Raw genomic sequence first — 12140 nt, forward strand, 5'->3', positions numbered from 1 at the left:
TATGAAAACACCAATAAAACCCAGATATATCATATATTAGTTATGCTACCTAATAAATATCTAGGCAACTTTCAACACAGTATTCATCACTTCTGAGACACAGTTTCTTTGCTGATTAGTGCCATTCCATTTCTCTTACTGGTACATAGATGGACTGCCCTTCTGATAATCTGGTATGAGGGGAATCATGCATTTGTTAAGGGTGCCCTGTAACACATTTGCTATATCTTTCTCCTACTTTAGATTCCACACCATAGCGGTGCTTCCTATCATTGTACCTATACTTTTTTTCTCCTTCAAATCATCTCCATCCCACCTTGAACATTTAACTAAAACACCAGACAAACATAGTTCTAGGGAAGCTTACCAGGTGATTTCTCTTCTCTTGTTCTTGGAATAAAATCTACTTATGAAGGAAAACAATGAACTGATGATTATATTCTGCATGAGTTGCCTAACAGTGAAACAAGGGACTTGTTTCTAGGAGTGTATTGGTGTTCACTAATTCTCCTCCTCAGAAACCTCTCTTCCTACAGTCACTGATTCTCCTCTTGCTCATCCTTCATTTCTCTTTTCAATGATTCACATCACTCTGTCTACATGCTTTCTCTAGAGGATTACCATCCATCTCAAGGGCTTCCATGATGATTTAAATGTATATGATTCTCAAATGACTCAAAAATAGTAACTTCTCTATACACTCTAGAAGTCTATATGCAATGACCTATTAGACATATGGAGCTGAATGTCCTATAGACACCTTAAATTTAACACGAACCCAAACAAACACCTTTTCTCCTCTGCCCCCAAATCTGTACTACTGCTTCTATTCTTGATCTGGGTTAATGGCATCACCATTTACCTGTCTCCCAACTTAGAAAGCTTAGTGTTATTCTCACCCCCCACATATAGTCAGCTGCCAAACCTTGCTGCTGCTAATTTTGAAACATCTGTCTCTTTCAAACTATATGCCACTCGCTTAAATTAGGCCTTCATCATAACTTTTTGAACCATTATTGAAATAGTCCTGTCTAATCTGTTTCTCTAACATTTCCCCCCAGGCATGTATTCTAGCCTTCCAGTGTTATTAGAGAATCAAGTCTTTTCTCAGTGTGAAAGCTTCTGCTGACTCTTCATGTCCATGGGTAAAATTTTAACTATGTAGGTTGGCTACAGAACTAACTTTCCACCTAGTTTCCTTTCCTGCCTTCATGTTCTTCATGTACATTGTAGATTCTTATTGTCTCATATTCTTAGTATTTCCAATACATATACATACACATCCAGAATTCCATACACATATTTTTTCCAATCTACCAATTTTCCTTCCATCTATATTCACTTGGAAAATTGTATCATCTATTTAAAACAACTTTAAGTATCACATACTGGGTGAAAACTTTCTTCTGTTCCTTTTTCTTCCAGAGACTTTATACTTGCTACAGACATTAGCAATGTGCCTCTTCATTTTTCTGTTAACATGTTTGCATCTCACCCGCTGACTGTATCTCATAAAAAAATGTAAGCCTCAAGCTTTTGATTCTCAGAGAACTGGATGGATAGATATTGGCAAATGGATGTAATGGTGTTTCCCATCCCCCTCCCTCATGCTTTGGTATACTTTCTTTTTCTTATTACATCCCTAATAAGCAATCAATTCAAACTTAAGAGTTGAATAGTTTCTAGGCTGAGCTTCTAGAGAACCTGTTTAATAATGCACTAACTAGCCACATATGGCTAGTGAGTACTTAAAATGTAACTAGTTCAAGTTGGAATGAGCTCTAAAATAAACTGTATTTTGAAGATATTATGTATAATAAACTTTTGAAGGTATCATGAAAACAGGAATGTGAATTATCTCACTAATAATTATTTGTATTACATGTTGAAAATATTTTACATATAACACATACTATTAAAATCAATTTCACCTTTTTGTAAAAATCTTAAATGTGGTTACTAGAAAATGTAAAAGTATGTACATGGCATTACATTATATTTATGTTAGTAATTGCTGTGGCCCTCAGTTCATCCTGTAGATAATTTTTAGCTAGCATGTCACTATATGCAACCACCCCAGACAGGGCAGGTTCACTGTTGATTTGGGCAGACAAAGAGAATTTTGGAGCCCTAGATAAATTTGACAGGCCTTTAATATTGAAGCAGGGAAACAGGTACAACAGCACAAGCACACCAGCAGGTGGAGTGCAGTGGGGACAGGAGGATGGCAGCAACCAAGCTTCCTAGCCCCGCCATCCCTGTGCTCTCTCTCTTTGGAGTTCTTTCTCGGTATCCCTCTCATGTTTCATCTTGTCTCTCTCACAGTGATCCACACTCATAGGTAATTGCACCTGGTGTCCTTAAGCATCTTGGCACGGGTGTCTGCAATTACAGGCACATGGGCCAGTGCTTATGCCTCTCAGCCCTGGGTGTTTGTGTGTGCCTCGTGCTCATGCTCCCAAGTGCATCTTGCACCACCACGGTATCATGTGTGGGCGATGAAACCTAGGGGTAAAGCAAGGCTGCAGGTGGTGCCTATAGAGGCAAGCTGCAGAGGTGAAAAAAATGTCTGAGCAACTCCATTTTCCCTACAGTCTGTCTTCTGTCTTTTTTTTTTTTTTTTTTTCATCCTGAATCCTTGAACAAGATTTTCTGGGGGAAAAGATTTGCCACTCAAAATAGTGTTTGTTAACTGGTTACTGAAGAGCTAACTTTGCTAAAACACACCCCCTCCCCCCCTTTAAAAAAATCATGCTAATATCTTACTTGAAGAAGTACAGGTTTTCTTTTTCTTTTTAATTTAAGTTTATTTATTTATTTTCTACATCATTCTTCATTTTGTACATTTTTTCATCTCATGTGTAATCCCCATGGACTTTCCAACACCAATTCACCCATGTGCCATCACCATAGCCCCGTGTGTTCTTCCTGCCCCAGTTTTGAACCTATTCCCCTCAGCCCCCTAAAATCTACAGGTTTTCTGTTACATCAAAGCTATTTCTCTGTCTCTTTTCCTTAGACTTCTCTTTTTTTCCTGTTTTTTTTGGAATTCACTGTAGTATCTTCCTAGTTCAAGCTCTAATTTGCTCAATTGGCATCTTTACGGCTATTAGCATTTAATTCCACAAACCTTATATTACAAAGAGCAGATTTATTATAAAAAGGGAATTAAAGTATGCTTGTACAGACACAGCAGGTAAAGAGCTGTTCCTGGAAAGGACAGATCTGTTAAAAGAGATGCCTGCAGAGTAAGAGGAGGAGAGCTGCCTCTGTTGTTTTGCAAAGGGACAAGGTTGGTGAAGAGAAACACCTGCATTGTCATAAGTGGACAGGAATGCTGCTTGCTGCTGCCACATTTTTAAGACACTGTGTCAAGAATAAGGCTTATGAGCCGAGGAAAAATCTTTAAGAAGGATCTTTAGCTAGGACTATCCCTACCTGCCAGCCCAGGATCAAAGGCCATATATATTCTGATTATATAAACCTCAAATCAGAAACTGTTAATAAGTCATAACGTGTCAAAACACTCTTAACTACCATTCCCCGGGGCTTAAATCCCAAGATCTCTGGCTTTTAGTCAAGAGTTCTTTTTTCCACTTTGCATTAAGGATTACTATTGATGCCGTTTCTTGCATAAGTAGAAACATCCAGTATTTGACTCATTGGCGACACCTTCCCTTCAGAAGAACTTCATTGTCAGGTGTTTTGAATATAGGAGCCGGAGTGCTTTGTTCAGAAATCTCAAATCAATTGAGTAGCCCTGTTAATTGGGCTAACTGCCTCACTCCTCCCATACTTTGTTTTCCTCCTCTGTATAATGAAGGCAAAAGCGGAATAGTGGTGTTGTAAGGCTTAATTGACTTAAGAGTTTAAGGCATAGAGTACTTATCCAGTAAATGTTACCCCTCAATACATGTCATTACCAGACGTTCTCTCTTGAACGTTTCATTCATTTTAATCCACGCCTACGGGTGTCTAGTCCCTAAAATATGCTTATTTCAAAACTGCGGGCTAATAAACGTCGAATGAAACGAATTCACCCAATCACTACTTCCGCAGTTGGGCCTTCAAGAGCCAAGAGCAAAGGCAAGGAAGCGGGTGCCAGTAGTCTCCTTATGACAGGTATCATTTTATCGGGTTTTACCCTAGGCCCGCTGTGACATTTACATCTCAAAAATGGGGAAGCCCACATCGCGTAGAGCGAGGTACCTTCCTGGACTCACTCGGGCAAAAGGGCATCTTACAAACAGACCCTGAAAGGCCCAGGTCCCCGGAAGCGTGGCGCATGCGCAGCGCACGGGCGCCGGGTTCCTTCCTGCGGCAGCACCCGGAAGCCTAGGCTCGGTCCCTCCTCCTCCCCCCTCGCCGGCTCGGCGGTGCGTGCGAGGTTGGCCCGGCGAGGAGGCGGGACACGTCGGCGCTGCCACCGCCGCCGCCGCTCCTCCTCCTGTTCCAGCTACCGCCGCCGCGGCCGCCGCTTCCTGGGCTGAGTCCTCCCGCGGTCCCGGCGGCACCAGGTGCTTTCACCCTGCCGGGCTCCTGTCCGCGACCGCCGCCGCCGCAGCTGTCTCGGTTCCCCCACCCGCTGCCGAGATGGCGACGCGCTCTTGCCGGGAGAAAGCTCAGAAGCTGAACGAGCAGCACCAGCTCATCTTGTCCAAGCTGTTGAGGGAGGAGGACAACAAGTACTGCGCCGACTGCGAGGCCAAAGGTAGGGAGCGTGGACGTCGCCCCCCTCGTCAGGCCTCCTGCGACCGGTGACCTTCCCGTCGCCAGGCACCTGGGGCCGGAGCGAACGCCACGGCCCTGACGGGAGGGCGGGCGGGCGCCGGGCTCCAGCCGACCCTCTTCTCCTTCTGAGGCGGCGGCGAGGTCAGGCCCGCGGGCGCGGTCACTGTTTCTAGCCTCCTCCCCAGCCCGGGGCTGAGCCGTCCCCGCGTCGCGGTGCTCCCTCCTTTGGGTGGGTCGGAACGGGGCGCCGACCTGGGCTGCCCTCCACCCGCCTCTGCTCTCAGCTTCCTCCGTGGGTGGGGCCACCCTGGGGTCTCTGTCCCCTCCTCGACCCTCCGGGTGACCGCGTCCTGCCTCGCCGGGCTGCGACGCTCAGTATGCCAGGTGGAGCGCTACCTGCCTGCCCACCTGACACCATTTGTGTTGAGCTTCTGCTTTTGCTTCTGCTTTTTGAGAAAAAGTATGGTGGTGGGTTTTAGTGGGCTGGAGTTTTATTGACTAACATCTTTATGAGAAGGGCTCTTTATTATTATCAGCGGCAGTTGTGTGTGTGTGTTTGTCAAAGTATTAGCCAGAATGAAGAGAGATTTCATTACATGAATCTCTTGGACATTGGGATTATGTTCTTAAAGATTTTACTAGATTCTGACCAGCAGCAATATGGGGACATTGACAAACGTTGAAGATGCATTGTGAAGATTCAAAGATTAAAAAACAACAACTAATTTTAGTTTGTTCCGTTGAAGGGCTTCTGCTTCAACGTTTGAAATACTGTTTTTAGCGTATGCTGGATTGGCGATATGATTTAGATTTTAATGTAAGTGCTCATGGGAAAATGTTTTTTTTCTTAACAGCCCTCGTGTGGTTAGGAAAAGATCTTGCATATTACTTGTAAGTTGTTTATACGGTGTGAAATAGGTCCAAAGCAGGAATTTTGGGGAATGTCATTTAAGATTTCTGCATTGTTTGACCTAGACTTTGACGCTTTACTGTTCTTTCTTAGTACTATATAAATGAGTCACATTTCAGTAGGTTGATGATTTTGATTAGATAAGTCACACAGCATCAGCTAGTTTCCTAGTTAACTGACAGACGCTGAATTACTGAAAGATTGTGTGGGAATGCAGTACTAGACCTAATTTCAATATAATAAATTGTTTGAACCAACCTTACATTTATTCTGTGTAGTCTTTCAGGGAATAAGTTAAAAATGCTTTGTTATTAATTAGGTATTGGGGTTTTTTGGTGGGGGGGGTAGAGAATACTCTTGTATTGAAACGTAATTGCTCACTCATCGCTATACTTCTAATACTGAAGAAATGGGCCTTTAAAAGGCCAGCAAAGGAAAGGAGCTGAGGCTTTATCATACATTTTGAGTATTAGTAACATTGTTAAATATTTACTTTATTCATGAAAAAATTAACTGAAAACAATTTTTCCCCAAAAGTATTTCACAAAACCGAATTTTTACCAATGCTTTATAAAGTAATTTTTAGGTTTTGAGAAATCTATTGTTAATCAACCACATGTTAAAATTTTTCCTTTTTCTTAGAGATTGGGGGAGAATCATGTACCTTTCAGACTAGGACAAAAATTTCTGAGGAGTAAGAAACAATTAGCTTTGCAAATATTATTGCTACTGAGGTCAATAGAAATATATTAGAATGAATGTGTTTAAAATTTTGATTTTGTGTGGTCTTTTGTTTGTGAGAAGTAGAGGAAGTGGGAGAGAAGAGAAAAATACGAAGTTCAGGGGTGTACAGTATGTGGTGAAGAACATGAATTATACAGTCATGACTTAGGAAAATAATTTTTTTCTGTGTTGCTACTAAATCTAGAATAATGTTTAAATAATCATTTTTTATGTCTTATATGTATCTTTAAGGAAAAATAGCACAGCGAAGGCCACTTACAATTTTAATCAGACTTGATTTTCATAGTTAATAATGAAAAAATTGACTTACTCAGGCAGTTGATAGATTTTGTAAAATCAGTCTTTGGTATGGTTGAACCCCATTATGGAATGCTCATTGTAGAATTCATGTTGCATGGTTTGGTTTTGCATCTATAATTACATGTCAAATGACATAGTATATTTGGGTAATGAAATTCTGATTAAATTTACTTTAAAAAGATTTGTTAAGGATTTTCTTTTGTAAGTTAACTAATATAAAGTGGTTCTATACTATATAAATGTATTGTTGCTCTCTTCGCTATCTGATGTACTCCATCACCCTTTTCATGTATTTTTGAAGTTATTTTCTAATTAAATTTTCCTTTAAAAATGCTTTCCTCACTCTTCTTTTAGAACATGTACTGTAACACAAATCTTGGGGCTCAGATTACCTTTTCTGTTGCCTTGTAATAGTTGGTAGAAGTTGTCGATTGGATTTTGACATTTTCTTTACTGAGTCGCCAACCTAAGTTTCCCTAATTGGCATTATTTAGGAAGTAAGGAAGAAGGAAAGGGTAGCTTAGGTGCCAGTTTCCTGCTCTTGATCCTACTCTTACCAAATCGTTGAGCAACTGGAGAATAAGAACTGGCAGATGGAACTGTGTTTCCTGTCCCCGGCCTCATTAGTTACTCTGTAGGAGTTTTAAAGTAGTTCTGTTGGTTATTAGTTGGTAGCATTTAGGATATACTCTACAGTAAGGCTATACAACCCCTTGCCAACTTAAATTTTAGTTTTTAGTATTTAATGTTTCATCCACAGTTAAGTCCAGCGTTGATTCTGATCATGTATATGTTGGTATGAAAATGTATCTGTTGCCCAGTAAATTTTAAGGTTGTCAGAAACACAAGGTTTTTGAAACTTATAGATGGTTTAGTTTTACCTGTCTAGTGTTGAGAGGTAAAGCTCTTTATCTAGATCAAGCACTATTTTCTTATTCTGTAGATCTTGACTTGAGGAGACACTTAAACACTGTATTGGATTATGGAGCTTAAAGCGTTTGTACATTCTGAAGGAGCTTGTTTAATGGAGGCTGCATTTTTCCAAGTAAATAGTTATATAATTTAGATAATGAAAATTATATAATTATTTAAATAATTACAAAATCTAATATTGGTGGTTGTAAGAAATACCACCCTCTCCACTTACTTTTGACTGTTACTCCCCTTTCACTCTGACTTTTGTTCATGAGTTGTCTTTATAGTGGCTAGACTGCTGCCTCAAGGCCTTTGCATATGCTATTCTTTCTATCTAGAAGCTTTCTAACAAATTTTTGCTTGATCAGTTTTACTTGCAGTTTCTGCTTAAATGTTTCTTCAAGGAAAATGCTTCTCCTGATCCAGATTTGGTTAGGCTTTTATTTACACATACAAGACACACCCCAAGTCTTTTTATTACACTTACTACAATTGTAATTAAACAGTATTTGGGTAATTATTGGGTAATCTATATATCCCTGTTGGATTACAGCTGTAAGAGACCTTGTCTGTCTTGTTTTGGCACAATATGTGACATATGATAAGTTAACATAACTCAACAAATATCTTTAGAGTATAGAGCTGCCGGCAGCTGTGAAAATGAGTGCATGTAATAAAGGCATGTGGAAATTTAAGGAAATCTTGAGACTTTGAAGGCAGAATGGGTTTAATGAAAGAGGAATAATGAGTTAGAGGACACAGTTGCACACAAAGATACATGTATGTAAAAGCAGAAAATGAGGTGATAAATAATTCATGCTAAAAAGTTCTCCAGAGGAATTTTATATTTATATTTAAAAATATTTATATATTTATATTTATAAGGATGTTGACACTTGTAGCATAAATTCATGTCAACAAAGATTTGTAATTATAATTTATCTAATACCTGTCAATTTAAAAGTTCCCTCAAAATACTAAAAACTTCAGCCTGCTAGACCTGCTGTTCTTGTAATTCTGTTGGTCTTGAAGTTTTCCCTGGGGATAATGTGCAGAACCTGGGACAGAAAATACTGGTTTCTTTCTAACTCTCCCTTCTTGCAAGACAAATATACATACCTTATTGTCTCTAACAGTTTGAACTCATTCTGTGCTTAAGGTAAAGCCAGATATTTGATATGCTAATTATATACTTAATAAACTCAAGCCATTTTGTGTTGGCTGCTGCTATTAGTACTACTATTAGTTTTTTTTCAGGGTTGAACCTGTCCCCTCTTCTTCCCTCCATTTCTTAATGGAAGATCAAAAAGACTTGGAGACCATTTTGTTTAAATTGTACTTGTAACTGGAAGTTTTTTGACTGCCTTACATTATGACCACTGTAAAGAGCTGACTTAACAGATATCATTTTACTAGTAAGTCAATGTTTTCCAGGCACTACAAAGATTAAGTTTATTGTAACGTGTGTGTGTGCTAAAAAGTTCTGGGTATAGTCTGCCAACTGGTTGGAAATCTTAATAGACATGATACAATGCTCATTTAAATTTAATATATGTGTAGATTATAAACTCATTAAAAGTTAAGTGATTGGAGAGCTCAGTGTGAGTTGGAGGAGGTAGAACTGTAAGACTGGAAGTTAAAAAAAAAATCACATAGTGTTTTCTTCTTATTAGGCACTGTTGTGAGCACTTACATTAATTCACTTAGGCCTCAAAACAACCCTTCAAGGAGGAGAATATTATCCCGACTTACAACTGAGGAGCTGAGGCACACATAAATTAACTTTCCCAGAATTACACGATTAGGTATCGGTAAAGTCAGGATGTTTATGAAAAAATTTTGAGGGTAATGGCTACTAAATACCAGGAACTGGAGATAAAGCAGGGAACAGGTAGATAAGATCCATGCTCTTAAGGGTCTAGTAGTCTGTTGGTCTATTTTTATCTATTCATTCTTTGCAAGTAAAACTCACTAGCAGGGTTGGTCCTTAGCTGGAATCAGGGAATTTGAATTTTGGGGAGGGTCTCATCATACTAAATTACTTAAGTCTATCTAAACTGTTAGAAATGTGTGGTTTATGCTGAACACCTGCATTCCTTCCTTCCACTAGTCTATAATTTGCATATATGTTGGCAAAGATGCCTACTGATCGCTGCCCTGTACTGAATGAGCTGCTTTGGTTGGCAACATTTCATACCTGCAGTTAGAATTCATTGCGAGGCTTAAGTGTGTCTAGTGGAAGGGGACATCTACATGTTTGGACCTGATTTCTCTAGGATTTCCACTCCATGCTCCTTTTCCTTTGTTTATTAAGCTTGTTACCCTTCTGCTATAGTAAATCATGACCATGTGAACAACTGTATGCTCAGTTTTGAGTCCTCTTAGCAAATTGACAAACCTGTGGGTGGTCTTGGGAAGCTCTCAACATTAGCGATAATGGATATTTTCTCCATGGTACAGGACATTTGGAGTCTCAGTCTCTTAGCTAGCTCTAGCACTTAGCATACTGGCAAGGGTACAACCTAGAGAAAGGTGTGAGCATTAGAATAAATTCTGATTTTATTGAGTTAAGATTGGAGAATCTGGATTATAGAGTCAGTTTCTGAATCCAGGATATCATGCTCCAGAATCTGTCCTGTAACTGCATGTTTGATGGCATGAAAGATAAAACATGTTTTTGCAGTTTAAATTTTGTGATGAGATTAATTTAGTGGAAAAGACTCTCAATTGAAAGCTGGACTTTTTTTTTTCATTGTTATACTTTATTAAGTAAAATTGAGGAACTCACTAGCTTTTTCAGTCAGCTACTAAAACCAGGACCCCTTCTATTTATCAAACAAAAATTTAAACAAAATAGTATTTTTTTTTTTCTGATTCCTGAAGTTTATTCTACAAATTGTTTGATTTTATAGATGACTTCAACTTTTATTTTTTGTCTCACATGTGGTTTCCTGTTTCTGTAAGTAAACCCTTAGGTCAGGTGCTGATCATCTGTCTGGGCCTTTCAAATCAGTGTCAGCCTGACAGAATTCAAAGAGCACTAGCCTGAGTAACTGTTAAAGCTTTTCTAGACTTAATGGGTCATCAGTTGTTGCTGTCCTTTTTTAGTGTCACTGTAAAGAATTATTTCCTCTCTGATTTTATCTGTTTTCTTTGAAGAATTCCATGCCTATGTCACTTCTATTTCATTGTTTACTATTGTTAATTAAAAAACATACATTATTGAGGACTTAAGTTTTGGAGCCTTAATTGAACTTTGGATCATAATCAAACCTTAGTACTTTTAAAACTTTTCATTGATGACTTAGATTTTTTGATAGCATTTACCTGGAATTATTTCAAGCCATATGGCTCCAGAATATTACAAGTTGAGAAGTCTTATGATTGGATTTTTTTTTTTCATTTTCATGCTTTCTTAGCGTAATTTGAGTAAAATCAAGGAACTCACTAGCTCTGTCAGTGACTAAAACCAGGACCCTTTTTGAAGAAAAGGTCTATAAGTCTATTAAATTTTTAATCATAAATGCACCTTTACCAATGTTAGTACTTTCTGCCTAAGATACTAGGTGGAGGACTTGCGTCATCTCTGAATAGCATTTAGCTATAGTACCATATAGAAACGATTACAAAAAAATTTGATGCTAATGAAAACATTTGTTGATTTAATGTTCATCTATGTGTGTTTTTTTTTTTTTGTGGTAAATGTGAGGATTTTGAAGATCCAAAAGAAGAGAATTATAAACTTCTAGTAATCCTCCATTCTTTCTGCCCAATTGGTACCCCAACTCAACAATTTTTGACCTCCATTTCATGAAAGGAACAAGTGATTGCTTTTAGGAGTGATTGATTATGCACCTTCAGCTGTCTACCATTGATCTTTCTTAGCGAGTGCATTTCATGGGCCAGTGATCTGCCCAAACCCAAACTTAAAAAGAATGAGAATTAAAAAAAAAAAAATTGGTTGGAAACTATGTCTACAGACTACCTTTGTCTTCCAGTATATGAAAATTGTTTAGAAATTAAGCTTTAGATGCATTTTAATTTATGCATTTCTGCTCTTGAAAGTTGCTGAAGTGGGTTATGTTGTATGGTGCCAATAAGTAGCAACAAAAATTTGTGGATTGAAATAGTATTTCAATTAATTCACCAAAGACAGAGTTGGGAGCAGAACAGTGTATTAATTTCCTGTTGCTCCTATAACAAATGACCACAAACTTAATATCTTAAAGCTCTGGATGTTAGGGTCCAAAATGAGTCTTCCTGGGCTAAAAACCAAAGGTAATCAATCCTTCTGGAGAGCCTAGGGGAGAAGTTGTTTGCTCATCCTTTCCAGCTTTTAGCGTTTACCTGTGGTACTTGCATCTTCCTCCTTCCTGTGATTGTCATGTTTATCTGGACAATCGAGGATAATACCATATCCCTGTCTCAGTTTAACACACTTGCAAAGTCCTCTTTGTCATGGATATAACATATTTATAGATTCCAGAGATTGGAACATAGGCCTCTTCTGGGGCTAATATTCTTTTTTTTTTTTTTTTTT

At 38.7% G+C, this 12140-nt stretch overlaps 1 protein-coding gene across 2 annotated transcripts in view; it reads left to right on the plus strand.

Annotated features, from left to right (window-relative positions):
* The first annotated feature begins 4394 nt into the window (after positions 1-4394).
* Positions 4395-12140, plus strand: part of SMAP1 (small ArfGAP 1) — a 118278-nt gene continuing 110532 nt past the window's right edge. For both annotated transcript variants that reach the window (XM_004673611.2, XM_012722372.1), the window contains exon 1: positions 4395-4711. In XM_004673611.2, coding sequence (XP_004673668.1) covers positions 4594-4711 — 118 coding nt within the window. In that variant the 5' untranslated portion in view covers positions 4395-4593. The remainder of the gene's footprint in view (positions 4712-12140) is intronic.

The sequence above is a fragment of the Condylura cristata genome, unplaced genomic scaffold (genome assembly GCF_000260355.1).
Source record: "Condylura cristata isolate star-nosed mole 26May11 unplaced genomic scaffold, ConCri1.0 scaffold00001, whole genome shotgun sequence".
Taxonomy (NCBI): Eukaryota; Metazoa; Chordata; class Mammalia; order Eulipotyphla; family Talpidae; genus Condylura; species Condylura cristata.